The 26,964-nt window shown below is 49.0% G+C and overlaps 1 protein-coding gene across 1 annotated transcript; it reads right to left on the minus strand.

Moving 5' to 3' along the window:
- Positions 1-7,868: 7,868 nt before the first annotated feature.
- MEST (mesoderm specific transcript) lies at positions 7,869-26,632 on the minus strand. Its single transcript, XM_078874169.1, has 12 exons — positions 26,302-26,632; positions 23,192-23,346; positions 22,781-22,860; positions 21,828-21,905; positions 21,461-21,597; positions 19,372-19,430; positions 17,563-17,603; positions 15,927-15,997; positions 14,881-14,982; positions 13,681-13,757; positions 12,676-12,739; positions 7,869-11,429 (listed from the first exon to the last, which is right to left on the minus strand). Exons 1-12 carry the CDS (start codon positions 26,307-26,309, stop codon positions 11,312-11,314), a joined length of 990 nt encoding a protein of 329 aa, XP_078730295.1. The 5' UTR covers positions 26,310-26,632; the 3' UTR covers positions 7,869-11,311.
- Between the last annotated feature and the right edge of the window lie 332 nt (positions 26,633-26,964).

Below are 26,964 nucleotides of genomic sequence, written 5' to 3' on the forward strand. Positions count from 1 at the left end.
GAGTGAGCATAGAAGTACATTACAACGATGGAGTTTTGGTTGTTACTGCACTGCTCTCTGCTGCCCACAATGTATCCCCAGAGGCGATGACAATGTCGGCGTCATCCAGCCTCCGAGATGTGGTGAAAAGGGACGCGTTCCAGCTGATTTGGTCATGAGCAATTGAAATATAATTTGGAGAAATAAATACGCAAATAATGGAACCCACTTAATACCAGGAGAAAGCAAATTAATTTACACGTCATTAGTTCTGGTTTTAAGTAAATGCATTTTTGTCACAGCGAGTCAGAGTTACTTGTATAATGTTAATGAGTGAGTCGTGTTGCGTGTAATGAATTGTAAACCCGGTGACTGATGGTAGCTCCGTTAGTGGGAGAGTTGCACTACAAACCACGTGACGTGGGCTCAAGGGAAACGTCGTACACATTTCCCAACCTCAAATGAGTGCCTGTGGCACGCACATTCGCTGTGGACCCGAGCCAATGGTGGACATGCACAGTTATATAGAGCAGGGGCACTGTGCACTTCCCACTAAGATTAGCACGCTTGGCCACGTACGGCGCGAAAGAAGTTCAGCATACATCCAGGAAGTGCTATTGTTAACAATCTCAATTCCTGATTGTCATTCAGTAGCTCTACCACAGCAGCGGCTGGCAGGTTTGTAGGTCAACTCAGCCTTAAACGATAGCAAAGTGCGCTAGAAGTTCACGTACGACATGTTACTATTTTTATGATACCATCCGTTCTTTTTTACTTTCTGTCCAATGTGATTATTAATTTGAAACATGAGCGCACACGCGCTCCAAGTGTGTTCTAAATGCCCTGCGCAATGCCACGTTTCCTGTCCGTGTCAGGTTCTGCCATACTCTGGCAAATGCACACGTGCGTCGCCTGCGTTTTATTCTGTAAATAATTGTTTTAATGAGAGAGTCCCGAATATAGCCTGCGCATTCATTGAAGTTGATGTTACCGGACTTCATATGACCGGAGGTTGCGTGTGCCATTAATTCATGGTTTCGTCTGCCTGCGCATTAACGAACATTAGCTGCTCGCGGTACCACGACTATTCAATGGAATGTTGCGATTCGGAGTCTTGGTTTGATTCGAGCAGTCCATTCTTTTGAGGTGGCCGGGTTAGGGTTGTGCGTACGTGCGGCCGAACTTCTTTCGCGCCGTACGTAGCCAACCAGATGTCAAGATCGCCGAGCTCGCACCGCTGAGATCCTTTGTTCAAATCCGAGCAGCCGCCCTGTGCGGTGGGAATTCACGGTCGCAGCTTAGCAGCCTATCAATGGCTGCGACGAAAGTCAACTCAGTTTGGGCGAGATTCCAACTCTGTCCAGCATTGAGCAGCTTGCGCCCTCTGTCCAGCACGCGTGTCCAGGACGCGCCGTCTTTAGGGCAAGATGAGCTCGCGGCCCGAAGCGGCTTTTCGCATCAACTTGGGATTTCATGGGGAGGAGGAGGGGGGGGGGACACGTGCAGAGAGATAATCCTGCTCGTTTGTCGCACGGGGGTTGGAGAGCCGCCCGGCGATCGCTGCGTCCGGCGGAGCGGGGTGGAGGGGACGTGGGGGAAGTGAGATGGGAGGGGGTCTCGTGGCGTGGGTGGGAGCCCCGGTGTGGAGGGTCACGGGTGCCGTGGTGGTGATGGCCCTCGGGGCGGGGGGGCGATGCAGAAATTATTTTTAGAAGGCCCCCCCTGCCCCCCGTGCCCCCCTGCCCCATTCTGCCATCGTGTTGTTGACGAAAGTGTCGAGGTTTTGGTGTGCTAATTGTGCTCTTGCGCACCGCACTACATCGTTGAATAGTGATTGGCCTGGATGTGAACCCAGAAATGCTGCAGCGTTGTGGCTCTGAGATGGCTATTCTGAGCATCCAGAGAGAGAAAGAGAAAAAATCAGGCGCCCACGCGAACGATTTGAGTCCAAGATCTCTGCGGTGCAGGCTTATTTGCTCTAACACGGTCATTATCGAACACCCACCCCGAGAAGGACACACAGAGAGAGAGAGACACGCGTTGACCAAGGGTGCGAGCCCGATGGCGCCTGCTCAGTGTCTCCGACCTCTCGAGCCGCGGCCGGCCCGCCGCTCGAGAAGACGAATCGTGGTGCAGTCAGTCGGCGCCCGCGGCGAGACCATCGGGCTCGTGAAGCCGGAGTTGTCGGGTTTGCACGCGGGCGGTCGAAAACGAAAACCTGGATTTCAACCCAGGTGCTTGGCAGTTGCCGGCTCCAATGTCTAGGACTCCTCAGTTGTTTTTTTCTCGACCAGAGGTTTTGGAAACATTGCACCGCCAACTCATTCTGGACGAATGTGTTTTTGTCTCTCGTGTCTCTCTGCCTCTCGTGTCTCCGTGCGCAGTGAAGGACGACATCGGTCCACACCAGGTAGTGCGTCTGGGCGAGGTCCTGCCGGACAGCGAGTGCCGCTACCTGCTGTGGGCCCTGGACAAGCGCCTGGAGGGGAAGCGCCCGAGCTTGGAGGAGCCCCAGCTCGAGACGGGTACGCGACGGCGGCCAGAGCTCCAGACGATTTGGTGGGGGGGGGGAGGCAGTTCGGAAACGTCGCAGAGCGCTACACGTTCGCTCGGCCACCCACTCACCGACTCTCCAACTCCACCAATCCGACGACTGACGACCCAACCCACCAAAGCAACCTGCTCACTCACACATCCACTCACTCATCCGCCCCTTCACCCACCCAGTCACTTGTTCGCTCGGTCACCCACTCACCAACACGTCAATCCAACCACTGGCTACCCAACCCACCAACTCGCCTACACTCACTCACCCACTCACACATCCACTTGCTCACTCACTCGCTCAACGCGCTAACCACTACGCTAACCGCTACCAACCCACTCGCTCTCCCGCTCGCTCTGCCACTCGCTCCATCGTGCAGGTGACGAGCGGCCGTGTCCCCTGCGCCTCTTTGAGTGGTGGGAGAAGCACAAGGAGGAGGCGAGCACAGTGATGGTGTCCTCGGCGCTGCGTGACGCCGGGCGGCACGACCTCTGCATAGGCACGACCTCCCTTCCCTCCCCTCCTCCCTCCCTCCACACGGCAACCCAGGCGCCATGAGTGGCACGAGTGGCTTCCTCGCCCCTGATTGCTTTCGTCTCCCCGCGCCCTCCCCACACGACGGTGCTGGCGGTGTCTCGTTAGAAGAGAAACAATCCGTCAGGTCTCTCCTGGAGCGGTGCGACCCTCCGTGTTGGGGAACAGCCCGTGGAAGGGGTATCACAGAGCTCCTTCTGAGCTCCATTCCAGTGACCTCTGCTACACACACTTGGAGGACAGCACTTACTCTCCCATCACGCTGCAGGGAGAACTGTTAATCGCATGACACTAAAACCGAGGCTTGTACTTCTTAGAGCTGGAATTTATCTACATTAATGCACTCTTCCATCATTGTTACCATGGCCACCGTGCCCATGAACTGCATTCGTATCCTACACCCATGGTGCGGGACCTGCTGATCGAGATGGACTGTTTTGTCTCATCCTGACTGTGCTCAAACATCATAGTGCAGATCTTGACTTGAAGCTTTCGTGACCGCAGGAATTCATATTCTTTGGGTCTTTCGGTAAAGCCACGTAGATAGAAAAATAAGAAAAAATACAAATATAACGACGTTTCGATCGCAACACACTCACTCACTCACCTCACTTACACACGCACCCCACCACACTGCAGGTCACAACACTTTTACAAAGGCGGTCACCGCATCGCGCGCTTTCAGATAAGCTTCTGCGGCCGTCTGGAATGCTCTTCCTTTCGATATTAGGACGCCACTGGGAGCTATCCACTTTTAAATCATCATCTACATTTAAAACTCATTTCTTTAGAACTGCTTTTTCTGTTGAGTTTGTTGTCCTTCCCCCGCACTTCCGATTCGCACGGTTGGCTACGTACGGTGCGAAAGAAGTTCAACATGCGTACACACACACTTCTCTGTCTGCTTCAACCCCTCCACTGCTCCACTTTGGAATTCCCTCCCATCGTCACTTTTCCTCAAATTCTCACAATAGCGCGTTCCACTCTTATCTATTACAACTGTAACGGTGCTGTTTGTCGCAGGCCCTCTTGGGAGTTTTGGGCCCTGTGCTAAGCGGCCTTGATGTAAAAATAAAATGTCCACGTCGCATCTTTGTGAGGACGGTGACACGGCGCCGCAGATCGGCGCCGTGCGCTCGCGAGCGTTCGAATTCGTAGTGCAGCGACTGACTCGGAGACACTAAGAGTAGGAGGCACTCTATCTTGATTTGAAGTTTTCGTGACTGCAGGAATCCATACTCTTTGGTTCTTTCGGTAAAGTCACGTAGGTAGAAAAAATTAATAATAAATTACGTTTCGATCACAACACAAGCAATCGTCGTCAGGTAGAAAGATACGAGGTTCAGCGGTTCTCTGGCTGCTGCGAGCTGCAGATCCCCTTCCCTGCCAGCAGGCAGCGCTGTGCTGCCACGTGACCGAGTCTATGTCACTACACGTGGAATGAATGTCCGTCCGAGGGGAGCGCCCATTTGCGCGCGCGTTTGTCTATTGTTATTGTTTTCTTTCACGAGCGCATCCCTCTCTGCCTACACAATCAAACCCCCAAACAGCGCGGAGGCTCCCCTGATAATTAATTAATGGGTCCCGCGTGCCAGCTTGGTTTGTTTTGTCGCTCTGCCGCTTGTCGCCGTTGTTCATTCGCTGGCTGAGCAGAGCTGCTGAAGAACATTGGGCAGGACAAGGTACTGGCCTTCGACAAGGTGGTGCTTAACTACAAGCAGAACCTGCAGAAGGCCAGCATGAAGGTCGAGGACCTGGGGATCAAGGCGAAGGGGCTTCTGAGGCTGCGACGTGAGGCTGCAGGTGGCAACGTCCCCCCTCCCCCCCTCGTGGTTGTCACAGCGACGGTCGTGCATGGGAACCGTGCTCGCAGTCACGGGAGGCCATCTCGCGTCGTCATCTTCATCATCTTCGGCCGCGATCAATCCACTGCTGAGTGAAGGCTGTCCCCAAGTGGCTGCCTCCACCCCTTCACGATCATGCGATGCAACAATTCCATCCAACGCCTGCACACCAGCTGAACTCATCGCTCCATCTCCCCAATTCACGTCTTCTCGGACGCGTTTCTAAACTAAAACTAAACTATTTTTATTTTACCAGGAGAGGCCCACAAGGATATTCGCTTTTTATAAGCGACGTGGTCACAAATGATAGCTCAACGAAGTGGCTTATCATATGGACATTTATAGCAGCCAAAAACTCTAAATGCACGTTGATTCTAAATGTGGGGGGAAAAACTAGAGGACCCGGGGATAAATCCACGCGACCACGGGGAGAACATGCAAACTCCAAATATACAGCAGGCATCAGGATCGGAATGGAACCCACGACCTCCTGTATACCAGGCGAGGTAGTTAACATATCCTAGCCACCGTGCTGATGATGAGAGAGAGAAACACGCAAACACCCAATATTCAACAGGCATCGTCAGGGTCGGAATGGAACCCACGACCTCCTGTACACCAGGCACGGGAGTTAACATCTCCTAGCCACCGCTATTAGTCTTGACCATCGTCCAACATCCCTTCTTGTAAACGTGTCCCGCCCATCTCAATTATCCACGATAATTAGATTTAATTTCTTTTCAATGTGTTGTTCTTATACATTAGTTTTCATTACCTACTCTCATAGAGGACGGGCGAACACTACATCGTAAGCAATGACTGACGCCATCGAGTGGCTTACCAAATGTTAACGTGCAGTAATAATGTTTTCTCACGTGTAACTTAAAATGCCGCACTCTCAGAGGCCTATGGCCAAATCAAACAATGTGGCAAACATTGGCAGATGATTGAAAATATAAGCAGGTTGAACCTGGTTAAGCTCCCGGATGGGTGACTACCATCGTGCATAAAACACAGGTGGCGTGACATTGTGGGGTGACATTGTGGCGTGACATCGTGGGGTGACATCGTTGTGTGACACCGTTGCGTGACATCGTGGGGTGACATCGTGGGTTGACATCGTGGGGTGACATCTACAGGGTGACACCGTGGGGTGACATCATGGCATGACATCGTGGGGTGACATCGTGGGGTGACATCATGGGGTGACATCATGCATGACATCGTGGGGTGACAACTACGGGGTGACACCGTGGGGTGACATCATGGCATGGCATCGTTGCGTGACATCGTGGGGTGACATTTGGCGTGACACCGTCGCGCGACATCCCCGCAGAACGCGGCGAGCTGGTGTACACGGTGAGGAGGCCGCCGCCGCGCCCTCCGCAAGACTCCTTCAGCGACAGGCTCCGTCCGCTGCTGCACGGCATGGCGTGCAGCTCGCTGGCGGCGGCGCTGGCGGCGGCCCTGGCGGCGGCGCTAGCCGGGGCGCTGGCCGGGGTGCGCGCGTGCCAGCGCAGCGGGGACTACGACGGAGGGGACAGACGCCACGGCAATTGGTGATTATGCACAAAAAGCAGTTTTAAAGAAATGAGTTTTCAATCGAGATGATTTAAAAGTGCATTTATCCAGTAGTATCCTAACATCGGAATGGAAGAGCATTTCCCTTACGGCCGCAGAGACTCGTTAGACTTTGTCTCGTCTCAGTCAATCACGTTTCCGTATTCGGTGGGTGGTGGTAGTCATCACAATGCTTGATTGTTTTCACCCAATCATCGTCAAGGTTCATCACAACACGTGCGTACACACGTGCGTACACACGGTGACTTTTTGAAGCTATTAACATACATTTGTTATCATGTTATCCGTTCTTTTTCCATTAAAATGATAGTCCCATATAAGTGTTAACATTTTATTGAAGCACCATGTATAAAAACACGTCGTTGGGAAGAACATTTTGCCCGCAAATGTCCTTAACAAAGTGACCACTGCTGCCGACCCCCGGCAGGACGTGTGGACGCGAGGGGGCGGGTGACGGTGCTGCCCGGCACGAGCGTCGTCCCGGCCACCCCGAGGCCGCGGCCGCAGCGTGGGCCACGGGCCGCGTGAAGCCACTCGTCTGTCCCATACACACGCAGCCTGGCAGCCACCAGCACCACGTGGGGGGGCAGCCCTGCCTGGGGGCCAACTGTTGATCCCGTTTGGCCTTTCGCAGCCCCAAACCGTCTGCGCGCTCATCCACCTGTTTGTATGTACGCCCGTACGACTTTATTTCCATCCGTGTATCTCCATCCGTCTGCATCTCCTTCCATCTATCTGATCGCGTGCAGCTCACTTCGTCTGTCCATCCATCCGTCTGCAACTCCGCCTGTCTGTCCGTCAAACTTTCCGTTTGTCGGTGTCTGTCCATTCCTTTTTCTACCCATTCGTCTTTTTGTTACTCTTGCCGTCCACCTTCAATTGTTGGTCTGTTTGCCCACCCGCGTGTCCATCTGTCCCGGCGGTCAATTCGGAGTCGACCACGCTGGTGAAGCGACCCGTGATTTTTGGCTTCACCGATGTATCTGGGCCAGTCCACCAGTCTGGATTATACCACTCTGCAAATACATTTAACTGACTTACACGAGGACGCGCGCTTGCATTCGACTCGCAACAGGAAGTAAAAATTGACGAAGGACCGATTCGGGCCATAATTGTCCTCACTCGGGGGTGGGTAAACTAGTCACGCTGTGGGAAGTAAACTGCCCAATTCTCCTGTGGGTATGGTTGGTGGCGTTGGCCGCGAGCGGGAATCGAACTCGGGTCACACAATGTTCGTAGCGCAACGCCCTAACCGCCACACTATTACCGCTCACTTCAACTACCACACAGTCGACCACACAGTCCAGCCTGCCGAAGAAATGAGACCGTGCTGCCCCCTCCTGTCTCGCACAAAAAAGTGTACGGTAATGCACAGCTCAGCAGTGGCAGTCAATTGCCAAGAGTTTATTACAAATGTCACACATTGTCTCCGCATATGCCTCCCCCCCCATACCCCGTACACAGAAAAATACAGCTCTTTGGTTTTGCATAACGTGATCAACAAATACTTGCATTTAAAAAACCTTATACGGTTTTCCATCCCCAGTCTGTATCAAGGAAAGCGTCAGAGGAAGACTAATTTTCAAAGGGATCACACCATCGAGATGTTTGTTAGTTCCATGAACGAGTGTTTTGCAAGTGGAAGGAAACCAGAATGAATACCGGAATGGAAAACCCAGCATACACACAATGAATGAGTTAACCCTCAATAAGCCTCCCAATCCAACTCGAAACCCCACGCTTACAACACGTGGCCACACACGAGCTGATGGCGGTCACCCACCCAGGTAACTAACGGGGCCCTTCTGGCCTGCTCGGCTTCCCGAGAGCCGGCGAGATCGGGCGCATTCGGGGTGGTTTGGAACGGTTTTTTTACGACACTATGGAAGAATTCCAGTTCAGGTTTCGCACGAGCAGACAAGGGCCCTCGGAATGGGCAGTCCGTGGGGCGACCGAGTGTGCAATTGCAAGGGCAGCGCAGAGGGTGGCTCACTACCCATCACGGAGCTTAGTAAATCACGTAATTTCGTATTAAGCATTAAAAAAGTAATTTAATTCGGTTATAACGCTTGTGTTCGGTGGCAGTGTTGCGAGAGCCGATGCTGGTTACGTGAAAAGAGTTTTGCTTACGTTGACTAGCCACAAGTGGCTTTTGCAACTCTTTTTGCGTAACCGCAGATGCACATAGGTACCCCCCTATGCTGCCAAGTACAATCGCGTTCCAACTGGATGAGCAATACCCCTCGTAGGTTTTTTTTTCGCCAGTTCTAACCCAAATAGGTATACTATGTGCTCAAACATCTACGGGGCATCCATAAATGCACCAATTCACGATTACAGAATTGTACACGGCAGCTTGAACCAAGTCAATAAAATACCAAAAAAAATTACCTACAGCACTCGAGATATTTCGATACGGAAGGCGCTTTTTATAAAATACAGATGTCTCCTCCTTTAAACGTTCCACACTTTCACCGTAGCGTTGGCAACCCGCTCCGCGTCAGAGATTCGAGAGCCCCAGGTGTTCACCATCACCTCGCGTGCAATCGTCTCGAATGCCTCTCGCGTGCGAGACGTTCAGGATCACTGAAGCTTTGCGCTTTCAAAAACCTTACGTCTTATAACAGGAATATGCTGCCGACATTTCCAATTGCACGTTTTAAACTGCTCCAGAATAATAATTCTGTAATCGTGGATGAGACCTTTATGGACACCATTTTGTATTATTCCATCCTTTATACCCACACACAGGACAGCTTCTGCCTACACGATACAGATAGCGTCACTCTCACGCAAATGCTCACACTTAAAAAAGGGGTCACGCTGCCTTCTGCAGCTTTCCCAAATGTGTTGTCTGTCGACTTCAACCGGGTTCCAAATCCCGGGAGCCGAGGTCAGTATTGTGGTAAAGCCCTCCATTCATAACCCCGATCGGGGTTCTTCCGAATTTGATCGGAGTGTTGATGATGATGAGGCCTGTTTGTCTCGGAAGACCATTCTTTCGCGCCTCACGAGGTCAGCTGTGAAGACTTGCAGCGCCTAGAAGGACTTAGGCCAATTCTTGAGAGGCAATCCTTGCCACAGCCATTGAATGAATAGAGATGTTTGTCGATTTTATCCATAGCTCCCTCTCGGTCTGCCACGCAGTGCGTTTTATCTGATGGACGTGCCACTCTGCATTCACGGCAGGTGCATCTCGAAAAGCAAATAGTTGGTTATCTTACAGCTGCTTACCCACGGGGGTGGATCTTGAGATGTAACCACACGAGCTTGAAGCTTCGTTCATGAGAACGTAAGAAATTAAAGTGACTTTCGAGTTAAGGAGAGCTGAGAACACAAAGGCTATGTGTTGTTTGAGGTTGTACATTTCATTAAGTTGTCGTCTGGAGAGATTTGCCTGTACAAAAAAAAAAGTGGAATTTGTACCACTGGCTCAAGGCCCTCAGTGGAGATGAATGCCACCCTATTGGTAATTTTAGCATAAATGCAAATACAACTCAACCCCAACCAATCATTTTCACACAAAGAATACATGCCCACATGAAACCTTATTACACGTGTATGAGCAGATGCTGTTGGCAAGCATCGAGTAAGACTGATGGGGGGGGAGGGGTGGATGGTGTGGCCAGCACTAAACCAAACCACCTTTATCACCCAGCTGATAGCCGACACATTGCATCAGGTACTCATTTTCAGGCCGAGTTTACTGCTGTTAGGGCCAGGACAGATTATTATGCTAACATTTGCCACTGATGTTATCCATGGCTAGGAATCAAATCCAGGATTGTAGTAGTGCACAAACCACTGTTAAAATGCTGCCCAATGCACAGAAAAACAAAGATCCCCCATATAGCCTTTAACAGACTATTTGGGGGAAGTGTTGTTAGCAAGCACCTATGAAGGCCGGCACAGCACATGAGGCGATGGGTGGCCAGCACCATGCCCTACTGCCTTTCTCCTCAGTGCCGATGTTTACGCACCACACCAGGTATTCATTTGAGGCCGAGTCGACCTATGGGAGGCCCACGACCGATTCAGATAATCGTCACCTGGTATTGGCCGTAATCGGGAATCGCACTCTGGTCGCTGGGTTCGTAGTGCAGCATGATAACCATTATACTACCTCTCCCCACAATGCACACATACATGTACACGTCATACACACAACCGAGCACATTTCGTAAAGCGTTTGCATATTGTTGGAAACAATTTTCACAAAGCAATGTGTCACCGCTTCCGCTATACATTCACACGTCCGTACACACACACACAATTGTTAGGCATGTAGCGATTCACTTAAATTAATTACAAATATTCAAATTCAAGATTCACTATCGTTAATCAATATTTTTAATGCTGTGCTGAATGTAGCGTCTCTAGTACAGCAGTTCTCAAACCGTGAGTTCACAACCCTCTAAGGGTCCGAAAGCCTTTAATGGGGGCGAGGCTTGACCAAAACCACGTTGACTAGTGGCAAGGACACGCAAGCTTTGAGTATTGTGGCCTTTATAACCTGAAAGGGGAGGGGGGCACGTACGGGGTTGGGAGCGGTCTTGATTTGGGGGGCCACCATGCCAAAAAGATTGAGAGCCACTTCTGTAGTGATTTTGAGGGGGGGGGGGGGGTCGCATGAACCCATTATTTACGACGTAGACAAACCAAAAACACCCGATTACGTGCGATTTGACGCATGCATTGTGGGTGAAATAAGTGCTCATTAATTAATTAATGCATCGTTACACGCCTAATTACGTCCGCTCACGCACACACACACACACACAGGCACAGGCACTAGCCAGCTGTGCGGGTCAGGACGAGTTGCCGAGGATCAGAACGAGTTGATGAAGGAGATGTACGCGTTGAGGAAGGCCTGCGGGTCCTCCAGCTGAGGGTAGTGGCCCACGTGAGCACCCAGCACGTTCACGGTCGACTCCGGCAGCATGGAGCTACACGCAACACGGCCGCAGTTCGAATACATGTTGTAAGGTCGCGCTTGTCACACACACACACAAAGTGCTCGCCACAAATCAACCACCAATACCTTGCCAATCTCGTCACGGAGCATAAACTGTCGCGCGAACTCCGGTTCATCCTCGCAGTGGCAGCTTTTGGCGAGCCATTGAACAAAGACGGTCACCGCATCGTGCGCTTTCAGATGCATTTCTGCGGCCATCTAGAACAGTCTTCTTTCCGATATCAGGAAGCCACTGGTGCTGTTAGCGAGCACCTATGAAGGCCGGCACGGTACACAAGGGGGTGGGTGTGGCCAGCACCACGCTCAATCGCCTTCGTCTCCCCAGTGGCGATGTTTACACACACGCATTAGGTTCAAATTTAAGGCCAAGTCGACCTAGGGGAGGCCCAAGACCGGTTCAGATAATCGTCACTGGTGTTGACCGTGAGCGGGAACCCAACTCGGGTCGCCGGGTTCATAGCGCAGCGCGCTAACCACTAAACTACCGCTCCCCAACACCAGCGTTAATCATTAACACCACACTCAGCATTAGCACCACCACTGCCACCACGGGCATCATTACCACCAACGTGATCATCAATCTGGGCTTCAGCAAACCGTTAATTAAAACAGGTTTATCAAGTTTAACAAGTTGAACGACTCAGCCCAGTCACCAATGCTGTGTGGAAACACCCATCACATACAATTGCAGCTCTGATAATAAAAACATCCGTTTTGCTGTCATGTGATTAAGATTCATCTGTGAGCAAGGAATATGGGAAAGTGCACCTCCTAATCTGTGGATAAATAAGGGTGACTTAAAGGGATCTTGCTGAGTTTTAAGAAATCTCCTTCCAGAGGCCGGTTATTTAACACGTGGGGAGGTGATGTACTGCTCTAAGAGTTGTGAACCGTTTAAAACGTACATCCCGTGACAGCACAGATGAAATTGGGAAGAGCAAAACAGAGAACAGGGATACATATTTAAAAGCACTTTACATCACATCTCGACTATTCCATAACCCTAAGGGTAATCTAGTCTCGTGCACCACAAGTGGCAACTGTTCTGATGTGGAACAATGAACAATGTGTTCCACAGCACCAACCTGCAAATGGGTTTAGTTTGTCGGCAGAGGGCAATGTTACGCTGTAGTTTTTCAATACGGAGGAATCTGAGCATGAGGATGCAAGTAAGTGAGCATGAGGGAGGTGGATTGCGCCGTCAATGCCATACTCACCGATAGTGGTTGACGAATTCTGGGTGTGGATTCACAGGGTCTGCTGGTCCATAAATAAAGTGCACTGGGTGAGAGGGCACAGAAAACAGTAAAAATTACAATTAATTTATAATTCTTCTTGGTTCGTTCGGTAAAGTCACGTAGAAGGGAAATAATAAAAAGAAAACATAATAAAATAATTCTCACGACGTTTCGGCCTCAACGCAAGCCGCCGTCCTCAGGTGAAGAACAGGTCTGTCGGAAAGACCGCGTCTGAATGCTGACAGAGCTGTTCTTCACCTGAGGACGGCTGCTTGCGTTGTGGCCGAAACGTCGTGAGAATTATTTGTTTATGTTTATTATTTTATTATTTCCCTTCTACGTGACTTTACCGAAATAACCAAGATGAATCCCTGCAGTCACGAAAGCTTAAAATCGAAATTAAATGTATAATTAATAACGATTTAGATTTTGTACCACAGTTTTTGTTCGCTCCGAGAGAAAGCACGATTCAGCGGCACGGGAAGCCACAGACAAGCGGGGAGGGCAGCCAGAACCGGCGGTCAACATTTCCCAAAGCTCTGCCATCCAAAATTGGGATGTTTTACCAACTCCAGGAATGAGGGTTTATACATGTGGGAGGAGAAAACCGGAGTACCTGGAGAAAACTCGCGCATGGGAGGGGGATAACACTCCCCAATACAAATATACAGATAATCCATTTTCTGTACTGTATGTATGTATAACCGAAACGCACACTCGCACATACGGAACCTTGTATATATGTTGATTTTCTTTTCGCTATGTAGCCAAACGCGGTAATCGGAGGTGCAGTGTATTGCCATTTTACCCTGGAAAGTCAAGAGATGGTGACCGACCGCCCATGGGTATGGTACGGGATTTCACAAATTTGAGTGACCCAACAACCGCCCCTATAACAGTCCTGGATTACAGGTGGCCTATGGTGCACACCAACAGGGAGGGGGGGGGGGGAGGGCAGGGTTCGGTGGAAAATCGCCAACTCACACGGCACCCTGGTGACGATGAGGGCATCAACCCAGCGTGCCCGGTTCTGCCACCGCTGCTGGATGTACTGCAACAGACTGCACACGGCACAACGCAGGTCAAAGTTCACCACACGCAGACCCGGCACCGCCACTTTCCAGCGGTGCCAAGATTAGGAACGCAACGGTAGGGGCAGCACGTCCATACGTGGGGGGGGGGGGGGGGTGGGGGAAGCAGAAGGGTGATGGGGTCACTTCGGTTGATGACATTGTACATTCTAACAGCGGTAAGTGGCAGCAACAGCCATGGTCTATCCACTGCTGGATGAAGGCTTCCCCCCCATGCCATCACCATCCCTCATGGTCCTGTGGTGCAACAATTCTTCTCTCCTGTGCATCTCGGTGTACGGCGTTCCTCTTCTTCTTTGGCTGCCATTTCGTCATCGGTCTCGACCACCGGCCAAGTATCCCCCTTCCAGCGATGTTAACCACCCAAGCCGACTTAACCTTCTGAAGACCAACCACTTTACTTAGTTTGCTTAAGCGACAAAATAACGCGTAGTTTTTAGTTAGTTTTGGGCACCCCCGTCCCTTTTATAAATGGGCACAGATTTAACACGAATGTAGGTAGGGGTGGGTGCGGGGGGAGATGTGCTTTCCTGGGCTCAAATGTACAACCTGCCGCCGCTGTTGCCTGTTACCGCTGCCTCGCAACACCGATCTTTGAAAGCGCCTCAATTGGGGCGGGTTACTTAAAGAGGTCAATGCCCATATCAGAACGGCGAGCCGAAACCGTTGAGATCCTTGGGTTTGAATGTGGGATTCAGTTGCCAGTGATTAAAACAGGTTTTAAAAGGTGAAGTTGATGTCTCAACCCACCAGCGATGACTGCACAGAAACATATCATGGTCATGGATTTGATCGTTCACTTTATTTCGTACGCTAACGTTGCTCAAATCACTACATGCCTCAGTCTCCACAGACACCATTCACCTGAAACCATTACGACTCATTGCCATGCACCACAGCCTCACCAGACATCTACCCGACATTATGCACCTTAGACTCACACTCCAAACACTCAGTCACCCAACACCACTCGCCAAACACTCAACTCGCATTACACCAGGTCGCCTAATACCACTAGGCACTCGCCATGGATCTCAATGGGGTTTCCCACCTCATTAAACAGTAAAGTAAACGGAGGGATGCATCTACCGACCTGCTGACGACGAGATGCCCGTCGTTGAAGCGCAGGGCGACCCACATGTCCCAGAACTCGGGGTCGGTGGGCTGGGTGTAGGGGCTAAACACCTCCCGGAGTCTGCGGGTGGGATAACATCGATGTAAATACGCTGCCGTGCTGCAAAAACTAAACTATTTGCATTTTACCAGGTAAAGCCCACCGAGCTATATAGCTCCTTTTTAGAAGCGACCTTGCCAGAATTCATAGCTCAACGAAGTGGCTTATCATGTGGAAATGTATAGTAGGCAAATATTCTAAATGCGCAGGGGGAGAAAAAAATAATAATAATAATAATAAATCGGAGAACCCGGGATAAAAATCCACACGACCAGGAAGAGAGACATGCAAACTCCAAATATACAGCAGGCGTCAAGGTCGGGATGGAACACACGACCTCCTGTATACCAGGCGAGGTAGTTAACATCTCAACACCGCGGCGCTCCTGCTGCCATCACAACCCTCAAATTGAAGGTGCCCAACGACAGGATTCTGCAACTGGCTGACCATGGGGGGCCATATGCGGCCCGCAACGGATCTTGTGAAAGTGGGCCACAGAGCTCTGGCCCGCCGAGACGTGCGGCTCGTCAAGGCGAAAAGGGATACGGACGAGTGCGATATACTTCACTCTTTTACCACCCAGGACGTTCACACCCAGTTGGAGGACTTCTTTCAGGCTGGTCCTGCATTGGGTTTTAAATTTAAGCTGTTTTTATACGAGTTAAATGGGTTGTTTTTTTATTAAAGTGGGAGAAAACCAAAGCACCCGGAGAAAACCCACGCACGCAAGGGGGCAACACTCTATCCCCGTACAGTTGTAAACGGACGGCGATTCATCCAATTGCTGTACCGCCTTCTGCTGGTGAAGAGGGGAAGACCACACAGCACCAGTTCACACGCCGCTGCTGGGAGCCACGGCCCGGAATCGAACTCTGGATCGTCAGCTTTCAGAGGGCAGCGTGCGAACTACTGCACCGTCCTGCAGCATAGTTCAACGTCATCGGATAATAATAATAAAAACTCGCCCTTGTTTAAAGAAGATGAAGTTCATCAACCTCATCAGCACCGGCGAGAGCACGAACCCCTCGTTCAAGATCTGCAACAGAACCAAATGCGCAGATCGCAGAGCACAGATTTACCTTCGGAATCACGCGAGCGGACAAATCGCGTGCCACACATAACAGGGTTTTTTTATGGCGATCACCAAACATGGAAAACATTGAACATCGCACTTTTAAGGTTTAAACATTCTATTCTATACTTCAACATGGCAGCAATACATTCAGGAGCTAAAAGGCAATGTTGAGGTATGCTCGCCAAGACGAGAGGGGCTTCAGGGGAGAGTTGGTGAACTTTTGCTATTCCTCCTCCGTTTAAGGAGCGCAGAATACAGGGGTTACTATATGGTCCACAGTTTGGGTTGCACGTCCAACATTTCACTCCCACGGTTTGTCTCTCATTTTCCATTCATGAAAGAGATGTAGTGCATTGGCCTGTCGGTGTTCTGATGCGTTTGATGGTTCCAGCAGTGATTTCGACGAGCAGTGTCAGAGCCGGGAGGGTGCGATGTTTGGGTCGCGAATGGAGGCATTCATTCTGGACGTCCACGTTGTTCCACTCTGTTTAAACATTGAGAGCGTGTCAATCTTTATCGGCTTGTTTCCTGGCTTTGTTTCCTCGCGATGCATAAATGGCATTCCCAGCTTACACTCCTGCTGTCGTACTACAGTTCAGAAACTACTGGAGAGTACTGCTCCAACACATCCTCAGGGTAAAGGTCTTTATGTTAGATTATTTTAATTCGTAAGTTTCGTTGTATCTCAATGTTTAACAATATTCATGTTTTAAAGATAACATGAATGTTTAAGTACTCAAAAATGTTCACTAGGTGCTGGAAATGGGCTATATTGTTAAAATTGAAATAACGGGGGTTTTATTGACAAAAGGAACATACCAGGGCATCTCACACCCCTGAATTCGCCCGGTATTTCCAGAGCACCCTACCGCAATTGTGTCATGGCATTAAGAAACATTCCCATGCGTTGGGCCATATGACGGGACAGACCCTGGAAGAGAACGTCACTTTACTGGAGTCCCATCTTGAGTTCTCTCATATCCGTAATCAGACGACGCATCTCTTACGCGATGGATCGACAATTTGTAGCTCGTCAAACTAAACATCTTCATTCCTCGGTGACTGCGGCAAGCAGTGCACCACCCTGTGCTTGGGGAACAAAACCTGGAATATGATCTCCCAGAGCTTCGTTTGAAGTTTCTGCAATAGGCTTCTTTATTTTATATGTTCCGTACAGAGTGTTTCTCTCATGTCAATCAAATCAAGATCTTGCATAGGCTGAAGAAAGAAAAATACACACAAATGAATTGTAAATGTCAATCTGCTTTCGGAGACTCCCTGAACTGCTTTTCCCTTGCTCGGTCCCACTCCCGTTTCCTCCTGTTTCCTCCCATGTAAGTTCTGCACTCTGGGCCATATTTTACGTTCTTGGGGCGAATTAATTTTTGTTTAACTTTGTCGTTGTTGTCGAACCATCCACAGCAGCTTAGCTCACTCCAACAGGCTTGTGACCCTACACGACACGGCGTGCCAGTATTCGTGTTACGACTTCTCGCGAGACTCAGTGGCGAGCGTGTGCGACATACCTCCTGCGATAGCCGGGGGTGATTTGTTTCCGGAAAAAGGCCTGCAATGTGAACAAAGGGCAAAAAAAAGTGTAAAACTGTTACTCTTTGGTTCTTTCGGTAAAGTCACGTGGGTGAAAATAAAAATAACTAAATTAAATCACGACGTTTCGGAGGCAACACAAGCTTCCGTCATCAAGTGGGACAACCACAGCAAAAAAAAAAATCAGAATTTGAATTACTGTACTGCAGATCGACCTTTACAATGCAGTAATTCTGTTTTTTTTGCTGTGATTGTCCCACCTGATGACGGAAGCTTGTTGCCTCCGAAACGTCGTGATTTATATTTTCACCTACGTGACTTTACCAGTCACGAAAACTTCAAATCTAGAATGTAACTGTTTTGAGTATTTTGTTATTTGTGCTTGTGCACCACTGATCAATGCAGCTACATCACCAAATAACTTGGGTAATATTGAGATACGGTCACATTTTAGGCACTATATCATACAATTTAGGCACTATAATGAAAATAGAGATTGTATTTTACGAATTTAAGTAGCCGATTACGTTGGTATAACTTTAGTGCTTATTCTTATAGTTTACATCGGATCATCTGGAAGTTAGCTTATTGACTTTTCAAAATATCACGTACATGTGCAAAGATCGGAGCGATATAAATACTGTATTAAAAAAAAAGGTTGCAAATGTAACAGAAAGCATTAAATCGACATTCAGGTTTAGCGGAATTATTGGCGATGCCCAAAACATCATCGATGATACGTTATTGACGAACGTGTTGAGGTAGAAGGGGAAGACGCAACTCAAAGAACCAAATGATCTTTTCCCGTACGTACACCGATACGCACCGAGGCTGTGTGCCATGGGATGTTCGACATGAGACTGAAGCGGTGTTAATGAGACAGACTTTCAAGTGACTTTCAGGCACTCCACTGTAATGCTCTCTTGACAACAATGCAGTGTTACCCCGCTGTACCTTTCTGTACACCGACAGTGAACACATCAGCTAGCAATTCACATCTGGAATGTAACACCTCTAGTGGCTTCAGGAATCATGTGAAGCAATTCAGAATCTTAATCTTTATTTATCCTGGAGGAATACGATGAGGCTATAAAGCGAAAGAACCAAGAATATGAATCCCTGCAGTCACGAACGCTTCAAATCGAAATTTAGGCTATAAAGCTCTTTTTCAATACGTCCAGTGACATTAAAATCGATCACCATCATCAACCATGGTCGAGCCACCACTCAAGCTGTCCCCCCATCTCTCACGATGCACCTACGCTGGTCATAAGGTGTCCTCACTCCATTTCCATCCTCTCGGCCGCAGTGCCTCTAACTGCCATGCCATCCGTTAGTCTCGACCCCGGCTTACATTCCTGCTGGTGATGTGTCCGGCTGAAAGTTTATTTTCCCAACAATCAATAAGAGGTCTCTAATTTATGTCTGTTCCCTGATCCATGTGATCCTCTCTCGGTGTTTCAGTGTAATTCCAAGAATGCATCCCCCCCCCCTCCATGCTTCAGGTCAAAGTCAGAAACCAAGGTCAGAGTCAATGTGACCTTATGTTCAAACAAGTATGGGGCAGTTCAGAGCCAGCAGAAATTTCACATTCAGGCCAGTGACAAGCATGCATCTCTGCCCGCTTCTTTGTGTACTCAAAATGCTATTTTATTTGCGAGTGTCCATGTTACCGTATTGTGTAATGGCTAGCAATATAAGAGGATTGAAAACGTGGTACTGAAGGCACTTCGGAATGCTGCTTTTCAATTTCAGAAAAAAGGAATGGTAAAAATGTGTACTCTTACCTCCATTAGAAAAGCAGACACTTTTGAACAGTAGGTGTCCCGGAGTTCCATCTTCATGCCTTATTTAAAATGAAAGGCTATAATTAAACTCACATGTTATCTCACACAAGTCATTATAAAAAAGTTAAAGGTGCATCCTTGCAATTGCTAACACCACTGCTGGCAGATGGGCCTCCACTAGAGGGAGCCCTGGAGAGACTCTAGTCAAGCAGCAGTCCAACCCTTTTTTGCACCAGGGACCAGTTTCGTGGAAGACAATTTTTTCACGGAACGGGGGGGGGGGGGGGGTTCATCATTGGGTCTTTCCCCCTTTTCAAAGAAGCTCTCCAGCAACGTTTGTTTTTTACTCATTGTGGCTACTAGGGGTTAGAGCTTGTGGGCTCACCAAAACTGTGACCGAGACAAGAGCGCGGTGCGGAAAAGAGGCGCGGACGGAAGTGGCAAATAAAATAATGTGCAGGCCACACGTGGACTAAAATAAGTGTCGGATTCGGACTTCGCATAAGGAGCGCGCAACCTAGATCCCTCGCATGCGCAGTTTACAGTATGGTTCGCGCTCCGTTGCGAATCTAATGCCGCCACTGATCTGACAGGAGGCGGAGCTCAGACGGTAATGCGAACGATGGGGAGCGGCTGTAAATACAGATGAGGCTTCACTCGCTCACCGCTCACCTCCTGCTGTGCAGCCCGGTCCCTAACAGGTCACGGACCGGTACCGGTCCGCGGCCTGGGGATTGGGGACCCCTGCTTGTGTACTTTGCCTAGTCGCCAACACTGCCAGGCCGCTTCAAAGAGGTAAAAGTAACCACAAGCGACCTGCCAATTGACGAACTGTAGCGTGCTCATGTATACAGCTCTGTGGACACAGCCAGGAAGATTTGTGACCCTTGCACCATTGTTGACTTCATGACGCATACCATCTACATGTTACAAGTTACTTTTAAATTGCCTTTAATTTACCCAAGAAAGCATGCTGGGAGTGTTTAGACAGTTCTCATGATGATTTTGTATCGGGACGTTTAGACGTTTAATATTTTAGGTGCAATACGGAGACTGGCGTGCAGGTGTGAAACACTAAATAAACAATAAATAATGCTGATGAGGATAAAAGCATCGATTAAAATAGAACTGGCTAATTTGCAGAATGCTCCTAATAAGTATTGAGACTCAGCGAGTCTTTCTTGGACAAATAAAAATGACAATTGATATTAACAACCACCCCAAAGCCACAATGGCAGTCACAGAGAAAAGTGTTTGTGTGAATGTAACAGACAGTGCACAACCCCAAGAGTAAAAAACGTGAAACAGGCTTGGGGTAAATGATCCAGAGGGAGCTAAAGCGAGGGTTTACTGCTCACCGATGACCACATAGTAAACGTGTACTCGGGCAGTAAAGGGATGTGGTGAAAACAAACAGCGGAGATTTCGGTAAGCCAAGGAAAGTTGTATTTGTAAAAGGAAGGATTGCAAATGGTGAGGAAATGTTTTAGTCATTGAGACGACGTTGTGGCAGGAGGGAAACGTTGGAGGTGCATGCGAGGGGAGTTGCAGCCGGTGAGAGGTTATAGCCAGCAAGCAGAGGTTGTGGGCCTCAGAGGGGAGGATTGCAGGTGGTCAGAGGTCATGTTTAGTAAGAATTCGATTGTGGCTGCACGCGAGGGGGTTGGTGCAGCCGGTGAGAAAACGTTGCAGCCAGTAAAGGAAAGTGGTGGTCAGCACGGGGACATTGCATGCCTACGAAGAGCAACGGAATGCCAGCGAAGGGCAGAGAATCGCTGACGAGTCAGAATATTTATTCATACTAGAGGAATCCGATGAGCAATAAAGCTCTTTTTCACAGATGTCCAGTAGGGGTGGGTCAGAAAGTTACAAACAATACAAAAAAACACAATAGGAGTGCAAAGTATGGGAAAGGTAAGCTAAATCACTCAATCTTTTTATTTTAGCAGGTAAAACCCACCGAGCTATTAGCATCGTTTTCAGAAGCGACCTGGCCACAAATGACAGCTCAACAAAGTGGCTTATCGCGTGGACATTTACAACGGCCAAATAATCGATGTAATCTGAACGCGTGCGTTTCGGTCAGCACCTCGCCAGCAGCTCCTGTGCCACGGTGATGCCGTAGTCGTGCGCCAGGACGTGCAGGCGGCGGTTGGCGAGGCCCAGCATCATCGCGAGGCCCTGCACAATGTCAGCCTGCTCCTCCAGCGTGTAAGCGTGCGGGCGCTGCAAGGGTGAGAGCGTGGCGCGAGAGAGAGACGCGTCGCGGGGAGAGCGCGGGAATTAGGGTAGGCTCACGTCACACTCGTGACTGTGGTCGCGAGAACCCTAAGGCTTTGCGGGCTTGTAGGCTTGATCTCAAAAATTGGAAGATTTCGTCGATTAAGATGATTAATGCTCTGTCAATGTCCATGTTTGCGATCCATGTGTTCATAGCAGGTAATTGTGTGAAATACCGGCTTGTCGCTGAAACCAAATCCCAGGAAGTCCAGAGCGATCACGCGGCTGAATCGCTGCGTCAGCGGTTCCCATATCTGACGAAGGTGTGGGGAGACACAAGGCACCAAATTGGTCAATGGACCGCTTTCCCTTAACGTCCACGTGGGTCTTTCCTACAAACAACCCCGGTGACCAATTTTACCAACGTAAAAAACAGTGTACATGTAAATCCCTTTGTCAATCTACTTTTGACATCTTAACACCGGTTTTATTGCCAGAAAGGGTAAAACCTATTCTTATATTTAGAAACTGGCAAGAAAGTTTCCATAATGGAAACTTCATCTCGTGACATTATGCTTATAGCACGTTCGAAATAAAATTGGGGGAAAAGATAACAATACATGTAAAAGTTATGTAGGGTGTGGCAGTTCATGCTTTTGTCAAACTCACTCACGAGAAGAACTCGGTACACAAAATGGGCTCATGAACCTACGTATGCAGATCTTTTGAGTATTATTGCCTTTGTGTAGATGGCTCTCTCCAGGTATTCCAGTTTCCTCCCATATGCACTCTTGAAAATAATGGACAAATTTCCCAACGCAGGACCCTCTTTAGAAAGTATTAAGACTGAGTCGTGAGGCTTTCCTGCATTACCAAACAACACCATTCATGACAGTGCCAAATTCTCTCTCATTGGGCATTACATCAAATGCAGCTTGCCATCAACCCATATAGAGAACTAATGGGAAGCTGCTGTGAGAGATTCAACCGGGCACACACATCTACCGATTTAAAAATGTGGTTCCTGTGATGAAAAAGTATATTAAAAATGGTCGAGCAGATAAGCAGAACTCAAAAGACACATTGAAATTGGTGATGTGATACGAGTGGAGTTCTCTGGACAAACACACAAGTTCAGAATATCTGCTTATTATGTAGATGCATGGAATATGCGTCGATGCAAAAGCACCTTCCTCCAGTCGTAGCTCGAGGTGGGAAATCCGTGCAGAAGAATCACAATGTCATCCACTCCCAAGACACCCGGGTCATCTGCGCAGGCCGCAGCAACAAATGAAACAAATTATGAAAAATAGGCAGCGACTTAAAATCGCTCTATCTGCACGTGAATCACACACCATCTGAATCTGGCTTGGGGCAAAACAGGAACAGGGGTGGAGTTAAGTATGCATTATGCCAGTAACTCAAACGCGTCTCAATACATTAATCACATGTGACGTAGCCAGCATGGCTCACACCTCTAAAAAAAAACAATCCGGCGTCTCCCGAGTCACACGGGGCTTGGTTCAGCGAGGTGGCCCTGGCGTGGCTGGATTATATAGAGGATGAAGAGGTAGTAACTGTGAGCAGAACGAGGGCTCACCTCTGTAGAAGATGCGCTGTGTGCCGTGGTGATACACGTGCCCGCCAGCACGCCAATGCAGGAGCGGCGGTGTGAGCGGCGGCGCTGGGATGCTCAGGTAGATCGCGATGAGTGGCACAGCCAGCAAGCACACATGCAGCCACCATTCGTCCAGCCTGGCACACATGAGACTCGTGAGAAGTATGGTACACAGACGGATCCAGGAGCGGCAGAACTACATCGCTAAAAATGGTGCTGGCCCCTTTGACCAAATCACCAGAAATGTGCCCGATCTCATCAGCCTGGTTAGTGCTTGGATGGGTAACAAAAGCATGAATAAAATATGAAAAAATAAGAATAGGTTTTACCCTTTATGGCAATAAAACAGGTGTTAAGATGTTCAAACACCAAATAGAAACATTTTACATGGAATCAAGTCAGCACTAACCACACGTACTTGTGGTGAGAATGCCAACAAACACTCTAATAATAAGCATCGTCTTTGAAACTGATTGGCCTACACCAGAGACAGCCTTCTTGAGGACCTCGTCTCACCAGTGAGACCAGAGAACGCCAAAAGGCAAAAGACAATGCATCACCAGAGCATTTCATAGCTCGGGTGAGCAGCTACAAAATGGGACCTTTTTGCCAGCATCAAAGTATGAAATTTTTTTAAAATATAAAATAGGTGTTCTCGGCTGTTGTATGCCTACATTGTGTGCAGTAGAAGTCTGTAACGAAACCCATTATTGTATTGTAATTATATGCTACCACAGCTTTGCTCTCCTCTTTCACAAGCTTGCATTTGCCGTTGTGAAGTATGGCCAATTAACTGCACATCCTGGCGAAGCCCTCGTCCAGAAAAAAAATAGATTAACAAAAGGACTGTACATCGACATTCTGTATATTTTATGGCTTATAAAACTTAAGTCAACCTGGTAGTGAACCGTGCCAGGAGGTCGAATCAGACCGGAAACTTCTGGATTGTAAGTCCGGTGTGCCAACCATTACACCAGGGCAACTCCATTCGATTCGTGAATTGACATTTCAATGAGTGCGGCAAACCAGTAACTGGTTTTTAACCTGTTTTTCATTAGAAAAACTAGATTTAAAACAATCCTAGAAGTTACATCATTGCGCTAAGGTGCCTTTGACCGAGACCTCATGTTTAATCAATCCGAAGATAAATTATATTCGCTCATTCCAGTTGGATAAGTTATGCTGAGCCAACGTTTATTTGACCATACTTCACCACGCTGGTCAGTGCCGGTTGGTCAATACGCGTAGCATAGGCGCTGGAACATATGCGTAGAGTATAACGATTTTTGTTTGCATTGCCCTTAGCTGCTCCGTAACCTACAACAACACTTGTTACGACATGATGTTGTCGCCCATCTAAGCACTATCAGGGTTTTAAAAAATCTGCTTTAGTTTCCTAACCACGGTCATCTAGCTAGACGAATTAGCAATGGTGGTTTTTAAAAGGTTCACTTTAACTGCAGTTTTCGTGGGCGTTATTGCTGGAAAAAAACCATGATGGTTTACCCTGACAGAGAGAAAGGTGAAAACAAATAACGATCAACAGTGGGGGGGGGGGGGGGGAAGCGTGGAATGGAACACGGCGACTTTTGAGTCGGGCTAAAGGTACACTTTGAGCCCACGTGAAGTCACGAACAATGCCCCCTGGTACGTACGGGTCAAGGCACTGGGGTTGTTGAAGGTTAAACACAAAACATCCACGCAGAGACCACGGCTAGGCACCTAGCAGAAACTCTCTGCATTTCACGAGACCGCATGTGACGCCGAGGCTTTTTTAAAAAGTAATGGTTGCGGAAGGCACAGGCCCCCAAACGCCAAAGCTACCAGCAACAAACAGCACTATCAACGTGGTAATAAGACGAGTTCATACGTTTCTAGACTACGAGTTAGATTGTAAGAATTTGAGAACAGCCACTGTTGAGACGAGAGGGGGGGGCGGGATTGCAAACTATAACAAAACTAAAACAATTTTATTTTACCAGGTAAGGCCCACTGAGCGTTAATGGATCTTGTTCAAAAGCGACTTCCCATCACAAACGATAGCTCAGCGAAAGTGGTTCATCGCCACGTGGAAATTAAAGCAGCCAAATACTCTTTAAACGCGTGTCTCGCACGTCTCTGCATGCGGAGGTGGGGAAACCCACAGGGACCCCCCGGAGGAAAAACCACGCGGCCACCTGGGAGACAGACAGACGCACAAACGTACAACAATCACAAACTTTAGTAATAGGTTTTTATCCTTTCAACTGGTACAAAAACTGACACCTTTATACAAGGCATCATGTTTGCAATAACCACAACACAAGTCAAAATGCAAAATAAAAATAAACTCTGATAATGATATTCAAGGACAGTGCATATCATTATCAGAGTTGTTTATTTTTGTTTGCATTTTGACTGCTTGTGCTGTGGTTATTGCAAACATGATGTCTTGTATAAAAGGTGTCAGTTTTTGTACCAGTTTAAAGGGTAAAAACATATTACTATATTTTGCCACTGGTAAAAGGAGATGTCTCATAATTACAAACTTACAACAATTACAAACTTAAAACAATTACAGCAGACGACAGGGTCGGAAACGCACCCACGACCTCGTCGCATACGAAGCGAGGTCGTGAACGTCTCGGCTACCAATGGAGCCCCCCCACCCCTCATTGTGTTGGAAACACGTGGAGCAACACGTGGGAAGAAGGAAGCGAGGAGAAGAGAGCAGTGAGTGTTTGCGACAAACGCAGTGTGGGTGAATGGGGACCAGGGGCGATTACGTTGAGCGATTCGGGTGAAGTTGTTTCCCATTGCCACCTGCAATCGAGAGGTTCGAGCACGACACGGACGAGACGATACGAGTCGGTCCGATGGAGAGCCCCTTCGACGCGGGTGGTGAACTCAAACGAGTCAAGTTCACGACACCCGCTGTGGATCAGTAGCGATTGAAGAGTAACACGCAGGCCACCCTCCCCAACGCGTTAGTGCAATAATCACAACGATACCAGCACCGCGTGAACACGAGAGGGATGTGGGGGGAGGGGAGGGTAGTAGCCCAGGTTCCATCGATGACGAACTTTTCGCGAAATTAGGAAGCGTTCACTCACAGACGCATGGCCGCGCACAGCTGACATCAAGCGCAGGGTCCTCCCCCTCCTTCTTCACGAACGCTTCGGCAACGACTCTGTAGGTTTCTTTTAGGGGATGAGGGTGGGGGGAGTGTCGAATGTACACACACGCAGCGACGTGGCGAACGTACGCGGCCGCTATTTAAACAAACAACAAACCAAAACGAGAGGTTGCTGTTCCCTAAAGGTAGAGAGCGAGAGAGAAAGAGAGCTAAGTGTGGATTAGTACGGGCACGCTACACGCCGCAGTCGTCCTCGTTGTTGTTGTTGCTTCTGCTGCTGCTCCGCCTACTGCTGCTGCTGTGGCTGCTGCCCCGTTCCTGCTTCCGATGTGAGGGGGCAGCCGCGTCACGCGCTATTTATACTGCGCCCGCGGCGCGGGTTACCGTGCAGGCGAAGTTTTTACTCCCACGCGATCCACGCTCGCCGGCGTCACTGCCGGGTGATCCCGGTAGCAAAAGCAGCTGCTGCACGTGTAGTAGCTACTACTACACACATGTGTAGTAGCTACTACTACACACATGTGTAGCTGCTACACAAGCCGGCGTGAGTAGGTTAAACGTTGAGTTTTATAAGGGCACCACGGGGTGACCAGCCCCTCCCCACCCAGCGCCACCCCTCCCACCCTCCCCACCCAGCCCC

Source organism: Lampetra fluviatilis, chromosome 38, assembly GCF_964198595.1.
Source record: "Lampetra fluviatilis chromosome 38, kcLamFluv1.1, whole genome shotgun sequence".
NCBI lineage: Eukaryota > Metazoa > Chordata > Hyperoartia > Petromyzontiformes > Petromyzontidae > Lampetra > Lampetra fluviatilis.